This window comes from Cynocephalus volans, chromosome 14 (genome assembly GCF_027409185.1).
Source record: "Cynocephalus volans isolate mCynVol1 chromosome 14, mCynVol1.pri, whole genome shotgun sequence".
Classification (NCBI taxonomy): Eukaryota; Metazoa; Chordata; class Mammalia; order Dermoptera; family Cynocephalidae; genus Cynocephalus; species Cynocephalus volans.
This window is the reverse complement of record NC_084473.1, coordinates 51,003,933-51,030,046: the sequence shown is the minus strand read 5'-3', so window position 1 is coordinate 51,030,046 and position 26,114 is coordinate 51,003,933. Positions and strand designations below refer to the sequence as shown.

General features: G+C 38.3%; 1 protein-coding gene across 1 annotated transcript in view; it reads right to left on the bottom strand.

The window, feature by feature from the left end:
* C14H2orf73 (chromosome 14 C2orf73 homolog) overlaps positions 1 to 17,650 on the bottom strand; it is a 28,517-nt gene extending 10,867 nt beyond the window's left edge. The window contains exons 1-3 of the mRNA XM_063078459.1: positions 17,526 to 17,650; positions 13,613 to 13,823; positions 5,734 to 5,887 (exon numbers count right to left, since the gene is read on the bottom strand). Coding sequence (XP_062934529.1) covers positions 5,734 to 5,887; positions 13,613 to 13,823; positions 17,526 to 17,551 — 391 coding nt within the window. The 5' untranslated portion in view covers positions 17,552 to 17,650. The remainder of the gene's footprint in view (positions 1 to 5,733; positions 5,888 to 13,612; positions 13,824 to 17,525) is intronic.
* Between the last annotated feature and the right edge of the window lie 8,464 nt (positions 17,651 to 26,114).

The window sequence follows — 26,114 nt, the reverse complement described above, 5'->3', positions numbered from 1 at the left end:
CACTTTACATGTTATTTTGTTTATTTCTCATAGCCATCCTGCAAGGTAGGAATTATTATTTCAATTTCATAAATTGAATAAAACAAGATGATGAAGTTTAAGTAATGGGCCCAGGATCTAAGTACTAAAGTACTCTAAGTACTAAACCAATATTAAATAACAATGGGAATGTTGATGGCGACAAAATGATTGTTATTTCCAATTAAACATGGCCAGTTCAACATTTTCATTTCCCCAGGCCTTCCCCAAACTCCAGTACAATCACAGTAAGTAAATTTAGACGGTTCATATCCTTAAGGAAAAAAAAGAACTACGTAAATGGGAGTAAAGATGTTAACAAAGTTGGAAGCTGGAAAGCAGATAATTAAGTGGCAACTGACTTGAGTAGACCATAGAAAACTGGAAGCTAAGTGCTTGTGGGGATGGGGTGAGGTAGGTATCGAGTCAATTCACGCCATAGCATTCCAGTAAGGATCAGGATTTGGTAGATATCAGATATCTCTGAGGCAGGGAGCATGGGGCAGTAGTACAAGGTGAAATTGAAAACAGAGGATTGCTTAAGGGACTACCAGGTTTTCTGTCCTTCACCCCAAACAGTGGTTTGGAGGATCCCTCTCTGGGAAAATTGACTAGCTCAATAGAACAGATCTACAGACCTTGATTTGGGGGGGATCCTTCATGAAATGTCTGGGCTCTGCCCGATTAACCTAGAATAAAGCCCCTCTCTCCAGTCTCATCTTCCACCACTCTCCCACATCCCTTCAACTTGAGCAGAAGAAACTGCTCCTTATACAAAAAGGACTAGCTGGTTAACAAAAAAAGCCAGTTAAAGCAGAGAGTCATATTCCACATGTCAAAAGTTTAATAAGTTCTTTCACCAAATTTTTACTGGAATACCAAAGCCATTTTCTTTGTGCATTGGTTGGAATTCCACTTTGTGTTTCTTGTACAAACCACACTTCTGATGTGTCCTTTCCAGTTTCTGGTTGTTTAACTCAGAATAAACATGTAAAGGCACATTTGAAGCAAAATTAGTGCAGCATCCTTCAAGATCTTAAAAATTCACTCCAGCTTCTCTTTTACAGTGATTTCGCCCATACCTAATTGGCATATTTTGAAGTTAGTGACTGACCTTTTGTCAAGTCTTTGGGCATTGAACATTGAATGTTTTATAGGAACAACTGTCTTCCTTTCACACTCAGATTTTAATTTACAAGAATATGTAATTAAATTATGGTAATACAATAACAAGTACACAGACATAAATTGGTTTGGAAATAAGCACAACTTTCAGAGAGTATATCTACCTCCCTAGTCTAACCCTTCTCTAAATTCCCATATTATGAGCTACAGAAGAACAAGGAGGTAGATTTGGCAGATCGAATAAGGCCCTATAGGCCATGGTGAGAAATCTGAATTTTATAAACAATGAGAAGTAACTGGAGGAACTAGAGGAGGAATGTAATATCATTTGTGTTTTTAAAAGACCCTTCTGATGACTATGTGGAAAACACATCATGGAGGAGGAGGAAAACAGCCGGATAAGGTGGCTGCACTACAGTGGCTACAATGAAGATGGAAAGAAACAGATTCGCGGTATATTTTGGAGATAGAGGTGTCAAGATTTGCTGATAGGGCTGGCCGGTTAGCTCAGTTGGTTAGAGGGTTGTGCTGATGATACCAAGGTCCAGGGTTTTGATGCCTGTACTGGCCAGCTGCCAAAAAAATAAATAAATAAAAAGATTTGCTGATGAATTGAATGTAGAGGGGGAATGAAAGGGGAGAGTTTTAGAATGACTTCTAGGTTGTCAAAACTTGAGCATGCGGGGGAATGGAGATGGCATTCACAAGATGGGGAGACTGGTGGGAGGAACAGGTTTGGATGGAAGAAACGAAATGCTCTATTCTAGCCATCTCAAGTTTGAAAAGGTGATGAGTTATGCAAGAGGAGGTGTTCAGTAGGTGGTTAGATAATGTGAGCTTGAAACTCAGTGAACAGGTCAGGTCGGAGAGATAAATCTGGTTCTTATACTGGTTCTTTTGATCTTTAACCTTACAATTCTATTCCTTGCTTCATCCACATTGGGTAGTATCTCTTGATTACACATATGTTAAATAATGACATTAGCAACTTCTCTCTTCTACTTCCCATCTTCTATCAACTGTATATTTATTTACTTTTCTTATTAAGGCTGTTAACATACATTCTGTTATGTAATCATATTTAAACTTTCCATGTTGTGTCTATAATTTTTTTTTTTTTTTTTTTTGCTTTGTTTTGGGTTTTTTTTTTGGTGACTGGCCAGTCTGGGGAACTGAACAAACCCTTGACCTTGGTGTTACAAGGCTGAGCGCTAACCAACTGAGCTAAGCGGCTATGATTTGTCCTAGAACGTCATTTCCTTCTCCGTGGGTCCAATGCCTGGTGCCACTTGAAAAGAATGGTTCTAGTATTCATGCCAAATAAAGCTTCTTTTCTAGGTTAAAAATTATGACCCCTGAGAACTTTGAAAACATTAACTTCATTGTGCCCTGGCATCAGTGTTGCATTATTCCATATTAATTCTTACTCCTTAGATGGTGACTTATTCTTTTTCTTTATGGAAAGGTTTAGAATCTTCTCTTTATGGTTGTTGTTTTGCAATTTCCTAATGATGTGTAGGTATGTATCTTTTTTCCTTTCATACTTGGAAGCACTCAGTAGACCCTTTCAATGCTTTTTATATCAGGAAAATTTCTTATTATTTTAAAGGCTGTGTAGTCTGGTTATGAGTACAGGTACTAGAGTCAGGCTATCTGGGTTCGAATACCCTTATTCACTGTGTAGACTTGGGCAAGTTATTTAAACTCTGTGCTTGCTTTTGAAGGGGTTCAGAACACTCCACCCCCAAAATATGCCACTCTGGCATATTGACATATTGAGTTAAGGGCACTTAAAAAAATAGTAGACGCAAGGAAAGCATTCTGACCTTCCCTCTTTTTCTTAAAAGCAGAAGATGAAATTCTCATGTGAAAGATGTCCTCCCTATACCAGAAGGAAAATGTTATTCTCACCATCAAGCACAGGAAGTTAAGGCTTAGGGAAATCTGCACAAACTTTGCTAAACTAACCCTTATCTTCCTAGTCATTTCTCAACCCCATTAACTACCCAAGCCCCTTTGCCCTGTCACACTTTCATGATTTTACTACACTTTGTCCAATTCAGTATATGTGTTCGACTTTAACTGCATCTTTAGGTTTTCATTTCCTTATGAAGTTTCCCCTGCCACGTAAAACTTGTATTTAAGAAATTTGTATGCTTTTCTCCTATTAATCTGTCTTGTGTCAATTTAATTCTCTGGCTCCGCCAAAAAACCCTAAGAAGGAGAGGTAAAATTTTGCCTCCCCTAAACATACTTATCTAAAACACGAGAATATTAATAGTATTATTACTCTATTATATTGCATAGGGTTTGTGTAAGAATGAGTTAATATTTAGAAAGTTCTATAAAGTGCCTGGCAAATAGCATGTGCTCAATAAATGTTATGTTTTGATTATTATCTCACTTCATTTTCACTCTTCTCTTTTTTGGAGCCCTAGAAAAGTTGGACCTACAAAACTGATCCTTCATTTTGCTTTTCTTCTCTCATATTTTCTAGGTTTTTTTTTTTTTTTTTTTTTTTTGTCTTTTTCGTGACGGGCACTCAGCCAGTGAGTGCACCGGCCATTCCTATATAGGATCCGAACCCGCGGCGGGAGCATCGCTGCGCTCCCAGCGCTGCACTCTCCCGAGTACGCCACGGGCTTGGCCCTAGGTTTTTGTTTTGTTGTTTTATGCTCTGTGATATTTTCTTGCCTTTATCCTCCAAACCTTTTTATGGGCTACAGTATTGAATATCAATACTTGTGTGCAGTATGTGATGCTCAGTTCGGGATAATTGCATATTCAGTCTGACACAATGTGATAATTTTTTGTGGCCCTTTACCGATTTCTCACTAACCCTGCTCCCCCTCTCCCTTCCTCACCTCTGTTGGCTTCAGTTCTGTTCTCTCCCTTTGAAAGTTCAATGAGTTATTGATTGTTGTTTCTTTCTTTCATTTCCTTCTTTCTTTTTTTCTCTTTCTTTCTCTCTCTCTTCCTTCCTTCCTTCCTTCTTCTCCTACTTATGAGGACATGCAGTATTTCTTTGTCAAACCTCTTTTTTTTAAAATTTGGCATAATTCTAATATTTGGTTGTCCATTCACAATTAGGAATAGAATGGGGATTGGCTTGATTCACTAAAAGAAGTGGTGTGGTAGCTGACTTCTTGCCAAGACACTAGCCTTTAGCAGTCTTAATGTTGGGATAGGGTGGAGTGCTCATGACTGGAGATGTTATTTATGAGAAAGGCTTTCAAGTAACCCTCTGACTCCCCCTGTCTCCTTTTCATCCTTGCCTTCTGCTGTGCCTGCTGACTGAGCCCAGTGTCAGGGGTTTTGTCAGGCAGATTGGTTCTTTGCTGCATCTCCTTCTAGGTATTGCTTCTTTGCTCTCTTTTATCCATCAATAGGCTTTTACTTTTTCCTGCATTCCAGGAAGTTCCTTCCTTCCATTTTTTTCACCTTTATGGGTTTATTGCTTTGCTACTACCTACTAGGGTCTTGGGAGGCAGGGAATTTAGATGTTTGTGCTCAGTCTACTGTCCTGAATCAGAAGTGAAAACTTTATTATTTTTCTAGAGGAGAGGTCTCTGTTACAGATTATTAAATAGTTAGCCCCCTTCATTAACTAACTCTCTTGAGGTGGAAATCATGCTGAATATGACCATTTTCTTAATGTCCTGACCTTCAGTCTAGCTGCCCTTTGTATCCTTAACTAGAATGACCAAATCACAGAGGCCGGAAGGCTAAACTTAAGTGAGGCACTCTTGACTTCTAAAAGTAATTCCTTGTTGTCTACCGTCACGTGTTACAGTAGCTTATTTGAAATTTAGCTTATGAACTTTTGTATGGGGTGAGGACCAGAGTGGGTACTCAATTAATGTATTGACTTGATCCAGCACATGTTTAAGACTTGCTAAATCCTACTCCAGAAGCAGAGATGACTAGGATGTGGGTTAAGAAACAGATTCAACTTGAATAAAATGTGAATTTATGATAATGACATTGTCAGGTAACGTCGATTTTAGATCTGAAAATGTTTGATTTAATAGTCTGTGTCAGTATTTTCTAAATTATGTTTTGTGGGACACCAGTCATAAGATAATCTGAAAAAGGGTCAGATGATCAATAAGTGAGGGAAACACAGCATTCTTTATTCCTTTTCTTGGAAATTCAAATTTTACAAACCTTATTTGACCACTTCTTGTTTTTTTTTTTTAAGCTGTGTCTATAAACATCGTACAAAACTAGTGCTCCTCAGAGTGCAATTTGAGAAATACTGCCATTTAGTGTCACCTACTATTTTCATAGTTATAATTTTTAAAATTTGGTGACAACAATAATGAGCGGAATGCTACTTAGTTTCTGACTTTGAGGCTGGTGTTATTAATGATCAGTACGATTTTCCTTATGTTATATTAAATGTGTTTGGAGACAAACTGTCCACAAGGAAGGGATAATGAACAAACTTGTCAAGGGCTACACTTGCTGTGTGTATACTTTGAACTCCTGAAGAGAAGTAGTTTTCTCAGAAGGTGTCAGCACATCTAACACATTTGATAGCAATAACCTGAGGTAATAAAAAAGGGGGTTTACTACTACTAACCTTACCTATTCCACAAGAAGGCTTTTGCATCCTGCTGTGTTTGACTGGCAAAATCAGTGGACATATTGGTTTTTGGAAGTCACTCCTCTGGGTGCTCTTAGTGTCATAAGGTGGTTGGAAGATATGTTCCAGTACTTTCTCATGTGACCACCAGTCACCCTTTAAAGAAAAAAATTGAAAACACAAAATTGGATACTGTAAAACATTTTCATGGGTTGCTTGATGTCTATGAATATTCAGTAATTCAAGTTATCGAATATTCTAGTACTAATACTAAAATAGAGTTCTGAAATCTAGACATAAATATCTTTTCACAAAGACTATTTCTTAAAAGGCACATAAAAATGAATTGTCACATATTTTTAGCTAAAATACAGCTGCTACATTCTTAAGCTGCATTATACTAACAAATGGAGAAGGAAAAATCAAAGTAGTTATATTTCTATGTTTTGTACTACAATTTTATCATATATATGTACAAATGTAATGTGATCTAAAAATTATACTTTTCATTATTGCAATACAAATAATGTATTATCTAAAATGGTTGTTTTCAAAGTTCTTAGTTCATGATCTATGCTATGAAATACATTTTATGTCATGCAAGAGCACAGAATGCTACACATACATAAAACTGAAACAAAAGTTTCACAAAATACTTATTCTTACTATATGCAGTGCACACAGCCATTTTTCTGCTCTATTCCATTCTATTGCTTTATCTACTATTTCATTTCACAATGCTGGCTGCAACTCACATTGATTTATAATTAACTAATGACTCAGTTTGAAAAACTTTGTTCTATGGGGAAATATCTCCAATGATGCTGAATTATATGTACTAAAATCTAAGAATCCAGTAAAGGGAGAACTGATAGATTTTTTTTTAGCACAGATGACAATTTGATCTCTTAGAAGTTGAGAAAGCAGTGAGGGGGACTATCATTGAACTTAATTCTGATCAGAAATTAAACTGGTTGATCAGGCAGAAAGTAAGAACCTTGGGAGAAGGCAACTGTGACACTTGGGAGTTCTTGGATATTTAGGGAATGAAAGTAACCTTGGACATGATCAAACACCTACCTTGGGCTATAAGGAAGCAGATCTGCCTTAAAAAATGTATAATTTCATAATCAAAGACTTTAAAAATATGATACAAGGGGGATGAATATGTGATTCTAATAAGTAAAATTCTGACAATACAATTGAGGCTACATTGACACAAAAAGTAACCAGCATCTAAAGAAACCTATGTGGCTGAATAGGGAGTCAGCTGTCAAATGAGCTTAGTTTCTAAAAAAACAGGCACATTTAAAAGATTAGAGCTGCACAATATCAAATTCCTAAACAAATTTAATGGAGTCAACTTATCAGAAGATTGTCAAGAAGCTTAGAAGAAATTCATGATATATGCCAAAAGCAGCAAAAATAAGATTTTCTGGGAAAAAAATAGTTTGTAGAAAGAAATCAAGGAAGGGCTAACAATTTGTAGAGAAGTGCATTGTGAAGAGCGGAAAATCATAACTACCCAACTTTAGATTCTTTGTTAAGCGAAATTACCTTCAAACTAAAAAAGATGAGATGAAACGTACCAAAGAGGAAACTAAGCCCTGAGTAGTTAATGAGAGAGTGAGACCTTACTTTGTTACTTTAAATTAGTGCCAGTTTTTAGGCCAATGACAAATTGTAACCAGGGATAATGAAATAATGGGTAACTGTAACCAGGAGTAATTTCTGCAGACATCACAGAAATTTAGGAACTAGGGAATTTTGGAGAATAAAGGAGATCAGCTACTGTCTCATTTTTTAGAATGGGCTAAATGGTGAATTTAAAAAATCAAGTCTGCTTGATATAGATCCTAGGAAAATTCTAGAACAGATTACTAAACAGATGGTGTCTTCTCACTATCTGGCTGAAAATAGTCACAACATCTTACTGTTGTCGAAATGCCTGATTCTGGCAGTTTTCCTCCACTCCACTTCACATATATGATGGTGCTTATTATGCCCAAAGGTCTAGTATTTATAGGCCTTATCTCACCTATTCTCACCACAATTCTATGAAGTAGGTACACCCACTTTACAGACGAGAAAACTGCCAGGAGATGAAGTTAACTTCTCCAAGGTATATCACTAGCAGGCAGCAGTGCTGCCACAATTCAATCCCCCACCTATCTGTGCATACCCCTAATTTCTGTGTTACAAATTTCTAATTTCTAATTTCCGCTGTATCAAATCTTCTATGGAATGAAAACCAGATAAGCACAAACTTAATGATCTCAAAAGTAAAATTAAAGTCTCTAAGCAAGTGTCTTAGTCCAGTTTGTGTTGCTATAAAAGAATACCACAGCCTGGGTAATTTATAATGAACAAATTTATTGGTTCACAGTTCTGGAGGATGGGAAGCCCAATATCAAGGCACTGGCAGGTTTGGCAATTCTGATTCCAAACTGCCCTTTGAACACTGTGTCCTCACATGCAGAAAGGCAAAAAGAGGGCAAGAGGGGATCAAACTTGCCCTTTTCAAACAGTATTAATCCCACTCATGAGAGTTCTTAAAGGTCCCACCTCTTAGTACAGCAATTAAATTTCAATATAAGTTTTGGAGAGGGTAAACATTCAAAATCTAGCAATAAGTATGCTTTCCTGAGAAAGTTCTTCTATGATAAGGTTATAAGGCATACACTTTATATCTACTTTTCTTGATCAAAAACTTATTTTGCTAATACCCAAGCTATTGGAAAAAGGATTGTTGGATATGTGAACTACTGGGAAAACGTGTGGTGAACTTCGAATTTTTCAAGAGTATTAATGCAAAAGCTATCCTTAAAGCAAAGATATCAGCTCACCTTTGGAGCAAACTTCTTTTGAATAGAGAATTTTACCCAAGTGGTCTCTTTAGTTTTACAAATATAAAGGAAATAATAAACAATTTTTCCTAAAGTGAGATTGATGACTTCAAGACTCTGTAATTGATAAATGTGTTCTGAGTGTTATAAATTGGATACATCTTCGTTTCAGCTGAATGAAATCCTACAGATCAGAAAATATTGTTGATAGCTCTCCTATTTCTGGATAGTCTTCCCTATGCCTGAAAAGTATGGTTTGTTCCAGGACATGTGAGAGTATGTATGCGTTCATGCAACGACATGTGTGTGCCTTTTTGGTCCAAGCATTTTCTCATAAGAGATTATGAGATTAAAGAAAGAGATGGAGGCTTGTTTTTATCTTCATCTCATACTGAAGGGAAAGACTGATAAAAATTTATTGCTCTGTGTACCATCACTCACGTTGGATCGTGGAGGGCTGACACAGAGTTACTTAGGATGAAAGAAGTCAAACTGGGAAAAGTCACTTAATGTGATGGCTTTGTCTAGGCTTTAGGGGACAGACCACATTTTGTAGATTGTAGAGGGGTTCTGCCTAAAGTGAGATCTTCTCAACTCAAAACTTTGGACCCAGAGAGAGAGGAAGAAGTCTTTCCTCCCAATCTAAGGCCTGTCTCTTTTCTGCCCCAGGATGACAGTCATGGGGCTCCATGGTCAGGAGATACCTAGAGATTCCCGACGACAGGGCTCCCTCTAACCCCCAGTCCCTGGAAGGCCTAATGGCTGTTGCACTGTAGGCCCCTTAGCCACATCTGGAAGTCAATGTAAGGCAGTCTGTAAATTATACTCCTGTTATCCATAAGCTTTCAAATATGTTTTAGTAAACATTAATTGTTTTCCATTCTTTGAGAAATGAAGGGAGAATCCTCAGGGGAGAAGTGGCAAAACCAAGTGGAGCATCCTGGAGAAATCAGTTAAGAGAATGCAAGAAGCGGGAGGCCGAGCTCCACAGCAGGGGCCACAGCAGCCTGGCCGAGGTGGCTGGTGGTGGTGGTCATCTGTGAAACACAAAATTATACTTTGGGAATTCCCAAGGAAATACGGACTTTAGACAAAACCCACACATAGACAATCGCATCTTATTAGTAGTGCTCAGTGGCTTTAAAAATTGAAGTTCTATCACAAACACTAGGGCAGTCCTGGTCATATTGGTTACACTGTACCTAAGTTCATCTCTATTGTTTTGTAGATACCCCAAGCGCTAAAAAATCTCTCTTTTTAAGCAATTCGTGTCTCCCATAACAGTTACTCCTAAACTGTGTTCTGTAAAACACTAGTTCTCCAGCATATTAATAGATGCTATACAAAAGAGATTTCTATAGTTAAATTTGGGAAATAGTGAGATAAGCAAAATTTAACAAGTTTATCACAGCATTTCTCGGAACTTTTATATACTAATGTGAATTGTGAAGCTCTAAGAAAGGTATATAAAAATACAGCTTTTCCAAAAGATTGACTTTGGAAATTTATTTTAACGTTGGGAAATATCAACCTAGTATAATCTCTTTTAAAATACCTATATATAAAAATACAAGACAACCAAACCAGTTTTCATTTCATTTCAAACTGAGCTAAAACTCCTTTTTACTTTTTCTAACAACCCCAATTTTAAGCCCCTAGGTAGAAATGTATAAATAACAATTTCACTCAAAAATATTGTACATATATATAACCAACCAATCCGGTGTTGAGGTCTAAATGTATTTATTATCTTAGCAAAATACATAAAACATCAGATGCCATTTAAAGTCTTAGGCAACTTTATTTTCTTTACTCTTATTTTAAAGGCAGCATTAACAATCAGATAATTTTTTCTTAACAAAGCTAATCTTTAAAAAGAAACCTGCCATCTTATATAAAGGAACAAAGTTTACAAATATGTAAAACAAGCATTCTTTATTATTCTCAGGGTACTTCAAAATGAGGACATTTAAGGTTCATTGCTTTTGTTTTTAAATTATGAACATTCCCACCACTCCACACTCAAATCAAACATGCTTTTAACTTTATGATGCCTCTTGGTCTTTCTCTGTAACTCTCCTTATTCACTATCAGCCTGTCTTATCTGAGCTCTTACTTCAGGTCAAAGTTATTTTCACCATCTCTTAAAGGTCCAGCACTTTTTTAAATGAACAATGGTTCTACTGCTACTCTGTCACCTAGTCTTGCTGATAGTAGCTTCTAACACCTTTGTTCATTTTTTTTTTTTCAAGATACCTACAAAGTAGGAGTAAGAAAAAAAAATCAGCTGGGATTAATTTTTTAAACTTTACATTGCTTATTTCTGTTCTCAAACCAGCTTCTTTTCCTTAGGGTCTCCAATGTAAGGATAGGTTTGGTTAAGCTTGCTTTAGATTCAACCCTGAACTACAGCTTAGGAGAGTCACTGAATAGCTTTTGTAAGAAACAGGAGAACTTCACTAACCTGGACTTCTGTACCAGATTTATTTCCTCAGTGTAAGTCTGGTCTAATAATGACAACCAATTTCGGTAAAATCTCAAATAATTGGTACAAGAACACATATAGGAGCAAGTTTATAAAACAAAATAGCCTTAAAATTGTAAGGGGTTACTACATGATATTAAAGCATACTTGACCACAGAGATTCCTACCCTGAGAAGATGTCACATTCACATACATGCCATGGTATGCTGTTTTATGACAAGAATAAATGTTATCAGAAGAGAGCCCACAAGAAATAATCTCCACTTAAATGTTAAGTTAAATTACAACTCCACCTTACTCACTCACTGGCAGGGATGGGGTAGGACCAGGCTGACATTGCCACAATCATCTGAGACCATTTAGATGGCACACAGTTCCTTCTTCAAATGTCATGATGGAAAATACTGACATGGGAAATTCTTACTACCTCTGCCGTGGCATTTTTGGGATACCATCTGTTGAACACTTACTGGGCCTAGCACCATACTAGGACTTCGATCACAGAATCCTGCTCTCAGCTGAAGATGGTGGGCTCCTTAGGCCCCACAATGGTGCAGAGAGCAGTAGACTAGGATTCTGCTGCTACTAAGAGATAATGTTTGAGTTCTTCCTTTGTGCGTGATGAATGCCCTTCTGCCAGGTTCCTGTGTGGCCACTCCCTCATCCCTCTACAGGTCTTCACTCAAATATTACCTACTTAGTAAAGTCTCTGACCACACATTTAAAATTGCAGCTCTGCCTCCAGCAGTCCTTATCCCGTCTTTCATGCCAGCCCTTACTACCATCTAACTTTCTAATACAACTTACTTGTTTTATTTATTCTCCCATCAAAATGCAAGCCACATAAGGATAGGATTTTTTTCCATCTACTTTGTTCACTGCTGTATCCCTAGTGTCTACAGTACCTGACAAAAATATTTACTTTAATCCTCACAAAAATCATATGAGAAACAATTACTATACTTATTATATAGATAAGGAAAGTGAAGCTTAGAAAGAGTGACTTGCCCAAAGTCACAGGGCAAATGTGTAGTAGCAACAAAAAGGAATGAACTAGTGATACACGCAGCCACACAGATAAACCTCAAATGCATTATTCTGGAAGAAAGACAGATTCAAAAAGCTACATACTGTACGAAGGTACTTTAGAAAGTTCATGAAAGATCCTATCATCTTTTAATTGTATTTTTCCACAAACTTTTTGAAGTACCCTCATATAATTCCATTTATATGACTTTCTGGAAAAGGCAAAACTATAGAAAACAGATCAGCGGTTGTCAGGGGCTGGAGTAGGGGAAGGGGATGAGTACATAGGGGCACTGGGGAATTGTGGGGGAGACAGAAATGTTCTATACCTTGATTGTGGTACAGTAACATGACTATACCTTTGCTAAAACTCACAGAATTATATACTAAAAAAGGTGAATTTTACTGTGTAAATGTGGTAGGCAGAATAATGCTCTCTCCAGCCCCAACTATTTTCATGCCTTAATACCCAAACCTACGAACATGTTACCTTACAAGGCAAAGGGACTTTGCAGATGGATTAAAGATGGGGAGATTATCCTGGATTACCTGGGTGGGCCCAATCTATTCACAGGGGTTCTTCCTTATAAAAGGGAGGTAGGAGAGTCAGAGAGAGACTTGAAGATGCTGTGTTGCTGGCTTTGAAGAGGAAGGTGCCATGAGCCAAGGAATGTGGGCAGCCTGTAGGAGCTGGGAAAGTCAAGGAAATGGATTCTCCCTTTGGGCCTCCAGAAGGAACCGGGCCTGCTAAGAGCCAGTGAGACTGATTTTGAACTTCTGAACTCCAGAACTGTAAGGGAATAAATCTGTGTTGATTTAAGCCAGCATTTAAGTCTGTGGTAATTTGTAACAGCAGCAATAGGAAACTAATACAATAAATTACACCCTAACAAATGTGACTTTAAAGAAAAAAAAAGGAATATATTTTGTACAATATAGTCAGTGAGTGTGGTTTGGCTAAACCCACAGTCCTGGGTCAGAAACATGACTGTAACATTTGCTTACTATGTACCTCAGATATGTTAATTAACCTTGTTGGAGTATGTGTTATTATCTGTAAAATATTTTCAATAATACATCATAGAAATTGTTGCAGAGATTAAAGGATATAACTTATATAAAACACTTAGCTCATTCCTAACATTTCATATGCTTTCAATAAATGGTAGCTATTAGTTTACAGAATGTATCTGAATTACTGAGTATCATGGGAAATTTTTATATTAGAATATTTGTTACAAATACAGTATTATCCAAGAAATTTCTTCAGTAACCCCTAAGCACTTAGCAGTTATAATCTGACTCAATCGGAAAAATTATTTGGATCCCTTCCCTGTATATATATTGTTTGTATGCAAAAGTTACCTGCCAGAGTAGTTCCAGGTTACTGCTTTTAACTATTGGATTATAAACAGTACTACTCTGAGATGTGTCACATCCTTTAAATAGTCTGTGACCAAATTATCCTGCAAAACAACTTCTGAATCTACATTTATATTTGTATATAGTGAACATCTGTCCAACCTGCTTTTCTGGCCCTTTTTTGGGATCTATGTAGGGAACTGGCTCATTGTATGTTCTTGCATTTGTGTTAATGAATTTAGCATAACATGCACGTCCTCTCCCGACACATGGTTTTGAATGTTGTATGCTTTTTCCAGGTTTTTTTTCATGTTTGATTTCTTCTTTTTTTTCAGTTACATACACTATACCAGCATCTTCTATTTTGTGCTGTCTGAAAAACATAATTAAATAGTAAATCATTTACCCCAATAAACATTTCAATACTGAGTCATAATTACATAAAATAAGATTTAAATATATTTCACAGATCAGTCAAGACAATTTAGGCTTGTCAGTAGTTACAAGGGTCTGTGCTATTAAAATTTCTTCTCATTCTAAATCATATAAGAGATAAAGGGATTTGGGTTAATAATGATTACTCATTACAGTATACTAGTGCCGTGTACAGACTCTCATTTGCTTGGAGTAAAGAAAGAGTAGTGATTTGATTATGCTTACAAATCATGTTTGTAGAATTTATGAATGTGGCTAAATTACATGCAAAACTTTACTCTTCCTTAAAAGTTTTATTATCACGGGCTGAGCCCATGGCGCACTCGGGTGAGTGCGGCGCTGGGAGTGCAGCGACGCTCCCGCCGCGGGTTCAGATCCTATATAGGACTGGCTGGTGCACTCACTGGCTGAGTGCCAGTCACGAAAAAGACAAAAAAAAAAAAAAAAAAGTTTTATTATCATGAGATAGCTTTTTTCCCTCCTTTATCTAGTAAATTCAGGCATCTGGACAATGATAAACTATTTAATTTAAGAAGTTCAGCTGGCAAACTTAAAGCTACCAACTGACCACCATTATTTATCTTTTCAAGAAAAGTCCACTGTGCAGACAGTAAAAATCAATTCAGTCTCACCACTTTTTGCTAATAATGACACTGGTACAAAAACGAAAATTATTGAAATGAAAAAATAAAAAAAATATTTTATTAAAACATTAAAGACATGTTTAGTTTATAGAATTTTTCTTTTAAACAAGAAGTAGAAATGATAAAAGGCAGTATTTTAAAATTTCACATACTTTAAACATAAAGAATGAAATATATGAATTTGAATACTTTTTACATAGAAGCTTTTAAAGTAAAAGTTGTGACCCACAAGTGAGTCAATGAGTTTCCAAACTTATAAAGTGGGTAGTTCTGTTCAGGCTTATACATAGCCCTTAAAATGTAACACCTACCTTCCTTCAAACCAAAGCCAGAGCCATCTCTTCCATCATGTTATTTCTCATTTAAAACCCACTAGTGGGTTTCCATTGCATTTACAATAAATACTCTCTCCTAATTGTAGCTGTTAGGTCCTGTATGACCTGCTCAGCTAATCTCTTCAACCTCACTCAAGCTTCTCTCCTCTCACTTCTCCAGTCAGCCTGCCTTCTTTCAGTTCGTGGAACACATCAATATTTTCTCCCCTCATGGCATTTGCACATGCTGTTCCCTCTGTCTGGGCAGCTCATCCTCAGCTCCCTGCACAGCTGGCTTATTCTCATTTAGGTCTCAGCTTAAAAGTCATCTCCTCAGCAGCTTTTCCTAGATTTTCCCCTCCCTACCTCATTTATTCTCTATTTTAGTACTTTGTCTATTTTTGTAACACCACAATTTTTTTATGTACCTTGTTTTTTGGTCACTTGCTTTTAGTAAGCACTACAAATATCCTTTACTAGTCAATAAGTTCCATGAAGGTGTAGATTGTTTCATTCACCATTATGTACCCAACATCCTGACAAATGTCCTGGTCATAGAAAGTAAATGGACTGTTAATATAATATTTGCATATTTCTGGCAAATCTGCAGGAACTGTTTTTACTCTGGCTTTGTTTTAGCTGTGTAGCCTCAACCCTTACCTGAGTATGCATACAAACAATATTCAGAATCTTTGGATTCTAGTTCCTTGCTTCCCAACAAAAATTGCTCTCTGCAAACAATTTGGAACAACTGATTACGGGTAAAGTGTAAATAACTTCTCAGACTTTTCTATTACTTTTCCAGAGATATAAGTATTTATTCAAAGGTGGTGACTTTTGAGTTAATTTATCATTGTAAACTTCTGGCATCAGTTTTCTTGATCTGTTTCTCATAGCTATAACCCAGCAATACACTTGTACTGGAATCAGATCCTTGAAGGAAAGGCTATTTGCTTGCATATTCATGCATTCATCTGATTAAGCACTTATGGTGTGGATGGCCATACACTGATATATAAATATGAAATATATGATTCCGTAGTAATATCTTACTACTAGGAAAACACAGATAAAAACACTAATGGGCTCTGAAGTGAGGCAGACCTGGATTGGAATCCCAGCTCTGCAATTTAATAGCTGAGCCTTGGTTTCCTCACTTGCATGATAAGGACAATAATACGTATTGTGAGAGATGTGAGAATAACATTAAATAATTCATTCTTTCAACAGATATTTATTGAATTGTGTGCCAGGTGCTGTTTGAGGAACTGAAGATACAGCTGTGACAGAACAAAGAAAAATTCCTGCCTTCACAGAGCTCACATTCTACTGGGGGAAGGCAGATGAGAAATAAAGTAAAATACATAGTCTGTTACATGGTGTTAAGTGCTAAGAACAACAATTAAAGCAGAGAATGTGGAAAGGGAGTGTATGTATGTGGGAGGTAGCCTGCATTTTTATATAGAGCAGAGGCTGCATTGTAAATGTGGCAGTTGAAAAAAGAAAGAAGGGAGGGAGAGAGCTAAGTGGATATTTCAGGGAAGGGTATTCCAAGTATGAACTGCAACTGCCAAAGCTCTGCAGCATAAGTGTGCGTGTCCTTAGAACAGTGCTTCTTAAAGTGTGCTCACTGGAGTAGCAGCACTGGCATCAATTGTGACCATGTTACAGGCCCCGTTTCAACCTACTAAATCATAATCTCTGGGCCTGGTCCCCAGGAACCTGTTTTAACCAGCACTCTTGCTGATTCTTAGGCACGTTAAAGTTTGAGAACCACTATCCTAGAGATAAAAATACACGCTTTGGGAGCAGGTACCCCTAATTCCACATCACTCTTAACTAGCTGTACTACCCTGATTCAATGGTTCTCAAAATTCATGGCATCAGAATCACCTGGAGGCCTTGTGAAAGCCAGAATTATTAGGTCCACCCCCCAGTTTCTGATTCAGTATGTCTGGGGTGGGGAGTCTCTGAGAATTTGCTAACAAGTTCCCAGGTGACGCTAATGCTGGTCTGGCAAGCATTCGAGAATCACTGCAAGAAGGCCTGTGTGCTGGAGCAGGGTCCAGTCGAGGAGGCAAGAAGTAGGTAAGGCCAAGTAAGGGTAAGGGCATGTTGTGTAGGACCCGTAGGCCATGGTAGGAGCCTTGGCTTTTACTCTGGGATGCCAGATGTAGACTAGTGATTAACTTATGTTGTAAAAATAACACTGACTGCTGTGTTGAGGAAGCTGCGAGGCGCAAGAGAAGCAGCAAAGCCACCAACTGGAAGGCTACGTCAGTATCCAGGCAGAGAGGACGGTACTTGGGACAGCGTGGGATGATAGAGGAAGTGATGAACAGTGGTAGATTCTGGATGACTTGAAAGGTAAAACCTACAGATTTTGCTAAGAAGTTAGACGGGTGTGAGGAGTGGATGACTACAAGGTGACTTCAAGAATTTAGGCCAGTCAATGCATGTAAGGTCCCTGGCACAGAGCATGTGCTCACTAAACAGTGCGTTTTAAAAATTATTATTGGACGTGCTCAGCCACTAGCAATCAGAGGTAACAAGGGGGTCAGATAAGGTTTGGCCTCGATGGTCCATGCTGGGGACCCACCTTCAGATCTCACTTAAGTCTCCTCCTGCAGGAGGAAAATATTTTTCAGAAGAGGAAATAAAAAACCAAACCCCAGCACTTACTGCTGCTTTTCCTCCTTTCCCTCCATGGGCCCCTATGGCCTGGCACGAGGCAGCGAGGAGCCTCACAGGAAGAACAGGGACATTTCCTGCGAGGAAAGGGGCGCGCTGAGCGCGGCGACTGTGACTGGTCCGTTGCTAAGCGAAGACGGCCTCCGGGCGCTCGGCCTCTGAGAGGGGCGTGGCGGCGGGACCCGGAGCGCGCAGGCGCAGTAAGCCCGGTGTGCTCCGCGCCTGAGCGGCGAGTGAGTGGGGGCGGCTGGCTGGGTTTCTTGGCCTTCTTTCCGGACTCGCCCCAGGCTGGACAACGTGCGTTTGAACTTGCCCTTTCCCCTATAGGGCTGGGTGGGGATATTTATCAGGGCCGACTGGGTCATTGGGGATCAGCGAGGAGCCGTTTCTGGAGCCTCCCCCGCGGCCCTCTGCTCCGGTGCCGGGGGTGGCGGTCCCCGCGTCTCCACAGCGTCTGCTCTCCAGAGCCCGGCAGGACGTCGCCAGGCGCTGCCACAGCTGCCTGAGCTGGCCCCGAAAATGCGGGCCAGCAGGAAGGAAACTTGTTTTCCTGTGACCATTAAATACTGTGCAAGTCGTGATTCGCTGATCCGGGGCTCCCTACCCTTTGCATGAGAGAGCTTGGCTGTCACTGTTTTCCACAATTTCTGACGAAACCCTCCCCGGCCTGGAGGCGAGGATTAAAATAGAGCAAGGGAACACTCATCTCTTGCAAGCGAGGCTCCCCGCTGTGTGTGCATCTGCTCCAGCCTGAGCAGGGTTCAGAATCAGACAGCGGGTTGGGGCTTGTGTGTGTAGCACTTACCCAAAAAGAACAAACTCCTGGGAAAAGCCGTGGATGACTTGTGTCCACCTTGTGGCCCTGGAACTTCTTACCTCATTTCAGCATTGCCTCCCAGTTTCCACTACCAGAGCCAAACGTCTTTGGCATCTGTCATGGCAACCAACTCTTTTGCACTTCCCTGGATAATGGGAAAAGAAAAGTCCTTATTGAGTTTAATTCTGCTGTATATCAGGCTATGCATATGCATATTTTAAGGATTCGTATTATCTCTTGATTACATTTTTCCATCTGCTTTTGAAGTACCCTTGTATAACCTAGAGTCAGTATTAGTGTGTATATTTACATTTACCTTGGAGAGATACGGTAGAGTGGAGTTTGGTCATAGGACTCATTTTACATATGTGAGATGAAGCCCTGTCAGGAAGAAGACTGTATGAATTGACACCTAGTGACCTAGGTACCTGACTGTGGATTTTGTTGTTAAAGACTGGAGTGTGTGTGAATGTGTGGTGTGTGTGCCGTGTGTATGTGTGTTTGGGGAGTAAGGTGTGGGTGGGTAAATAAGTGTGGGGAGTGTAAAGCTACTCGACCATGCTAGTTGTCATGGCTCTTTTACCTGCTGGTAACCCTGCACCGACTGGGCCGGCTGTTGAGCTAGGGCTGGGTCTGGAGATCCCAGACCTCTCAAGCCCCTTCACAGACTGGGTCACAAACTCTTTATACTCCAGGCTGGGCCACCAGACCCCTTCACACGCAGGTCTATGAGCTAGGTAACTGGCGAAGAGGTACTTGGAGCCATAGGTTGGAAAGCATGGCTGCATGGGGCGGACACCCCGAGGCAGACACACACCCCAAGGCAGGCGGACACCCCGAGGCAGACGCACACCTGCCTGCTTCACTAAAACTCCTCTCTCTTCCTCTCCCTCTCTCCCCTCCTTTTCCCTCTCTTTCTCTCTCTGCCTCTGTCTTCTCTCTCTCTAAAGAAGAACACCAGAATAGCAACAAAACTAAAAAGATACATTGGTGCACATGTGCACCAACTCCACACACACACACTTTGCTCACAAAGGATGCTGAACCACACCCAACTGGACCCGAGGTGAGGGCCCTGACGAAACTCTTCTATTTTCCCAACAGGGAGAGTGGGTTGAAAACCAGAAAGTAGGGGTGCTGGTTTTATCCTAATCATTCAACTGTGACTAGGAGCTAAATCCTCGTAGCAGTAAGTGAATCTCCACTCCACTACTTGCTCACTAGAGCCTCAATTTCTTCATCCACAAAATGGGAAAAATAAATAGGGTGGTTGTGACGTGTAGATGATTTAATACAGGGAGAACACTGAGAACAGTGCCTGATTCTTAGTAAGTGCTTGGTCATATTATTTTTACTGAGCAATTTGATCTGCATATGTTACCACATGTACATGAGGTTTAGTCAACTCCCTTATTCTTTCTAATTTCTGTTTCAACCTTCATCATCTCTTCAAGCTCCTATAACCACTTACCCTCAGGGTCAGTCTCAACTGCTTGATCAGAAGAAATTAGGGCATCTTCTCAGCTTTCACCCTCTCAAACCAACAAATTCATCTGCATCCATGCAGGATGAGAGTTACCTCTATTTTGAGCAATATAGTATTAGTCTAAAATATAAATATGTCAATCTCTTTCCAACTGTTAAGCAGTTGGTATGTGTCTAGGATTTATCAAAGGCCATGAGAAACATTAAAAATTAAAAAAAAAATTTTTCCTACCAAAAGGAAGTCACAGTCCAGTTAGGGACACAAGACATACAAGAAACAATTGTGAACAAAACAGCAATGTTATATAACAGCATTATATAACTGATAGTCACAAATGTTAAATTTTAGTACTGATGATAATATAGTATTATAATAATGTGCCAATTATTTATTCTTGGTACGTCCTCTGCAGGCACTGCATAATTGATGTGGATTTTAAAATAATTATTGGCTTTTTTGTACAGAAAATGCAATGAACTGCTATTGGTGGTTTTTACTACTATCTGAGCTGGGAGAGAAACTTAAACCGCTCTGTGCTATAGATTCTCACTTGTAAAAAGAGGTAGCCAGCTTTGATCATCTTTAAGATCTCTTCCAGATGTGAAATACAATGATCTATTGTAAAATTTATGTCTGAAAAATCAATGAACACACTAGCCTAAATAATATGTGTAATTTTCTTGTTTGTGATAGGTAGTTTGGATACTTGTCAACGAAGAATAATTCGAAGTAGTTTACAATATTGTGCAAGTTAAAAATATCAGTGCTAATTAAGCTAGAACACCATATGTGAGGGAGCACAATAGGATGGAAATTGCTCATCCAAAATATTATAGATGCAGAAAATTGTCAACACTTTTTTTTGAAGCATAAGAAAATGCCAGAAATAATAAACAGTACAGTTGTATAACCTGATAGGAAAGCTGAGGCTCAGGGAGATCCAGCTTCCTCTCTGTTCTTTCTTCAGTGATGTGCTTGTTATACAGGTGATGATCTCAAAAATATGGCATAAACAAAAGCTAGCTCTAATTCTATTTTTTACAAAACAAATCATTTGTTTGCTTCCTCTGCGTATATTGAAAGGATCAAATTAGAAATTACATTCAGAGAACTTGTCCTGGCACACAGTAAGCACTCATTAAAAGTTAGCTGTTAGTATTCTTCCCGTTTTTATAATTAATAGGGTAGAAGGTTCGTCAAGTGTGTGCATTGTCTTTGTTTTATTACCTTAGACTATAGGAATGTCATCATACCAAAATAGACAATAACTTGAGAGCAATGGGAATGAGAAATGTTAGTGTTAGGTTTTGCCTATTTTTGAGGGTGGATAGGTTCAAATGAATCACAAATATGACAGGGACCTTGAGTTTTCCTCTTGTCTAGGTTGAAAGCTAATTGATTTATATCACACTTTAAAGAGAGATGTATTACAAATAAATATGAGATATTACATCTCCTAAAAGGTGAAAATTTCTACTATAAATAATGTAGATCACTTCTGATATAAATGATGCTGGATATATGCATGGGTATGTTTTTTATTCATAAAAATATATAAATAAAAACCTTTAAAATTTTATGATAGCTCTTGAAATAACTAAAACAATTACAGGTATCCTGTGTTACTGCAAAATCCTTGTTAAAAATCACTAGTTTGGAAATTCACTTCATTGAAGGAAGAAACCTGTATTTTATGAATTTTGAAGGTTATAGCCACCTTTATGATTTTATGATTCAGAGTTCATTTTTAAATAAACCCAACTACAGTTGCCTGTATAGAAGGTGTATAACCAAAGGATAAATAAAAAGTCGGTCTTAGGTGGGGAGAACAGTGAAGGGCTATTTTGGTACTGCAGTGGTGTCTTAAATAGAGTGGTTAAATGAATGGCTATGGACATATAGCTTCTCAAGGAAGAAGCATTACAAAATGAAACATGGTTGGGGAGTTACTATTCTCATAAGGTTAGGAATTACTAGTCCAAGCTATCCAATTATGAAGGTTTTCTATGTCTCCCAACTTGTTTTTCAGACTATTTTCTTTCTTCTGTTTGAAGAATTTCAGAGATGTCATCATTTTCTTTGCAAGTCATTACTAAATCTTATTATCTAATTACTGAGCAATCCAACATATAGTCTGGCCTGTTCTCATTGGACCATGAGATTTTATTTTATTCATTTGAGATCCCCAGAACCTAGAAAAGTACCTTGCAACTAAAAGGTCCTGTGAATGAGATTGACCCAGAAAAATCCATCCTTACATCCTACAATATATATACTGCTTTTAATTTTTAAGTGTTTTTTATGGACACAGATAATAACTGTTCAACATACTCCTTAGACAGTTTCCACATTTTACATTTTCCATTTTATTTTTGTCTTCTTTTTCGTGACCGGCACTCAGCCAGTGAGTGCACCGGCCATTCCTATATAGGATCCGAACCCGCGGCGGGAGCGTCTGCGCTCCCAGCGCCGCACTCTCCCAAGTGCACCACGGGCTTGGCCCCAGTTTCCACATTTTAAAAATAGTAATTAAAACTTCATTTTATGCTAAAAAACTTAAGTTCTTCAACTTCTGCACGTAAAATCTTTTTTTTTTGATGATACAAATTGCCATTCTCTGTACTTTCCCTGGCGGGAGGAGAACTAACATTTATTGAACGTCAGGGTCAGACCTGAATTTAAATCCTGGCTCTGTGGCTATGGGCAACTTATTTAAATTCTTGAGTTTTAGATTTTGAACATGTCTGTTGTTAATCTTTAAAAAATAAATGAATAAGAAAAGAAACCAAAAATGTAGGGATAAAAGAACTTATAGGGTTGTTATATTAAATAAGATGATATGTGTAAAGTACCTGACACAAAATAGGCACTCAGTAAGTATTATTTCTCACCACTCTCTCCAATCCTTACGCCTTGTCTAAGGTCACACAGCTAGGAAGTGACACAGCCAGGATTTGTTTTTAGATCAGTATTTCTCTCTTTTTAAATACCTCATTGCCCCTATATCTAGTTTGTCTACTTGTTGCTTTAAACCATGGTCAAAAATTGAACATAAAATTCTAGTATTTCTGACATAGATTAGACTGGAGATATTAGAAGCACTGTGGTATGAGATTGGGTAAAAATGACTAGAAGGAGCAAAATCAGCCCATGTTATAGGAATCCGTGGTGAATGGAAGACTTCAAGACAGGAAGGCTATGACAGGGGAGGAGAACACAATAGTCATTCTTTGACAGGTTGGGTGTGAAAAATGAAAGTGTGCTCCATCTACTTGTAAAATGTCATTACACAGTGCATTCCAGCACATATGCAGCAGGTTAGGTTCCATGGTTGGTAAAACAGAAACGGTAGCAATCCAAGAAAAAGCACACAATCACAAATCACCATGAGTCCATCTTGTGAAGGTGGTGCCACAGTTTAGAGACTGTTCCATTGAATGGTAAGCAATGGTAATTATTTTGATAAATGAGTAGACCTATGAAAAATTTAAAAATGCTTTCCTTCCATAGCAAAAGTGAAGAGTTAGAAGACAACTTCAGATTCAATTTAAAGAAAAATGAGGGTTTTGACCTAAAAGTTAGAATATGCCTAAAAAGAAATCACAATTGAGGTATTAAATAGAAAAGTACAATTAATATGGAATAGTTTAGTTTACCTCAAATATTTCCTAGACATGTCAATCTTTTTTAAATGGTATGACAAATAAGGCTTTTGTGAGTCATCACTTTTAAACTATTATTCTAACTTATCTTCTTTTCTTTATATAATTATAACGGTATTATGTGCTTCAAGTTATAGTTAACTACTTCACCATGTATAAGCTTTTCGGGAGTTGGGAAACATAACAATGTTTTTTTATCCTCTTGCAGTAAGCCCAAGAGCAAACTACTTACCTAATTTAAGTTTCCTTTTTTTTGCGTTCTCTGGCAACCTCTGGGGCTTTAATAATGGATGCAAGATTCAGGAAAAGAAATCTTATTTTAGGAGAAGTAAAGAAGCATTAGAAAGAAATGTGGCATCTCTGTAACTTTTTGCCATGTAGAGAATAGCTATGGGAAGCCTCCTTGCTTCAATGGGTCATTGCTAGTCAAACTCATAGAAACTTCAGGAAAGCTTCTTGAGGCATTTCTGTCTAAGTGTAAGCCTCTGTTGTCTAAGGTCTAAGCCTGAGAGCCTTGTGTTGTCTAAGCCATCACAATGAACAAGGGCATGGGCTCCCCTGTTGGAATGTTGCTTATCATCCCTGAGACCCTTGGCAAGTCTGACCTCTCTGAGCCTCTTTATTTATCTGCACGGTAGGATGCTAACAGAGCAATTACATACGAAAGAGCTTTGTTAAAGTGCCCTTGCTTAACAAATGCGGGGCATCCATCATCATTATTAGGTCCGATAGTTGGGCTATGCTAGTGTCCTATCCTCACCCTCTTTGGGATCAGTTTCACAGGAGAAGGCAACTCCCTGTGTGGAAAATATAGTTTCCATTAGCATGCACTTTGGTAACAGCTTCCTCTGCAGAACTTTTACTTGCCTTTGTTTTTTGTTTATATTTTAGGTTTCGTTTGTTTCTTGAGCCTGCTATTAACCCTCATTTTAAAACAAATTTCACTTCTGTAAGAATGTTAGGGTAGGAGCCCACCCATAAGATAATCAACTCTAAATTTGTATTTTTGTCTTTAAAGCTGGGCCTGAGTAGTGTAACAGATAGGACCAAAAAACTAATTTTAGATTTTTGCTTTAGCTTGATTATGGTTTGATTACTTTGGATAAGAACAGAAAGCCGCACTAAAGTGAAATATAATGATTCTAAGTATGCTGTTTTCCTAATGAGTGCTTGAGATTACTTAAAATATATGGAAGTCATATAATTCATGGGGTTGTATCTCAAACTTTTATTTTCTGTCTATCACTTTCTATTCATATATAGTAATGTGAGACGTGTGTTACTTCTTATGGTTACTACTCTTTAAACTTTTTATTTTTACTTTATCATTAGTCTTTTTTAATGAACTATATATAGATAGAACTGAAATTTTTACTTCCTATTTTTAATATACTCTCTGCTCCTCATTCAGTGTTTGAAGGACTATAGCATAATAGTTACAAGCTGTGCCCTGGAGTTGGAGCCACTGCTTAGCTGTATGACCTTCAGAAAGTTTTACCTATCTGATATTTCCTTATCTGTAAAATGATAATAATTATATTACCTGCCTTCCTCATGGAGCTTTTGCGAGGATAAAATAAGATGGTCCATAGTATATTACCTGGCACATAGTAACTTCTCATTCCCTTATTATCCATCACCTTTATCATGAGAACATAAATGTTTTAAAAGTTGAGATCATATCTGTTCCTCTATGTTGTGCCCCATCCCAGGCATAGTACCTGGCATTTGGAAGATTCTTAGTAGACATTTTCTGAATGAATGGTGATAACATCTAATATTATACCAGTTCCTCTTTCTCTACCAGCCCACTGGTATCTCTCTGGTTCTGGAATTTTTCACTGTAAGTTATGGGTACCAGAGACTGAAGTGTCTTAAGACCTTGGTGATAGACAAAAATGACTTCATCTTTTTTTTATCAGACTGCATCTTTTTTCTTGAGTAGTTTTTCAGCCCTCTTCTGGCTTTGGACTTCCTACTCTCAAAACATGAATCTCTGTCTTAACACTGGCTCCACTGGTCTCAAAGTTCCACAGTTTGGATCCTCTGCTCCAAATAGTGCATTATCTATCCACAAAACATCCTTGTTTCTGCTTTACTGTGTTTGCTGATTGAATTACTTATCTGGAATACTTTCTGTACTATTTGGGAGAAAGAACTTATTTTTGCCTTAGTTCATGGGTTAGGAGGAAGCTGTTGCTCCTTTTCTGATATCCCTCTCTCCACCTACTTTTATTCCATTGGAGAACAGACTTGCTTATCAGATCATCAGCAGTGGATGTTGATTGGGACCATTTTACTAGAGGGTAGGATCATCATATTAAAGGTCAGTGCTCAGGGATGGTACACCCCCATTCCCTCGCTTGCACTTCCTGGCTCCAGGGATCCGATGAAGCAAGCAGGGCCTGTCTCAGCTGGCCTCACCATCTCAACTTCTCTTCTACCTGCCGGTGGAGGAGCTGATGGAGCAGTCATCCCTAATCATGCAGCTATTTGAAGAGAGGGCATAGAATTCCAGGGAGAGGGTATAGGAAATAAGAATGTTCACTTCGGCCTCCTATCCTAAATCAACCCATAATCTAGTTTTTACTTGAGTTTTCCTTTGTTGAACTGGG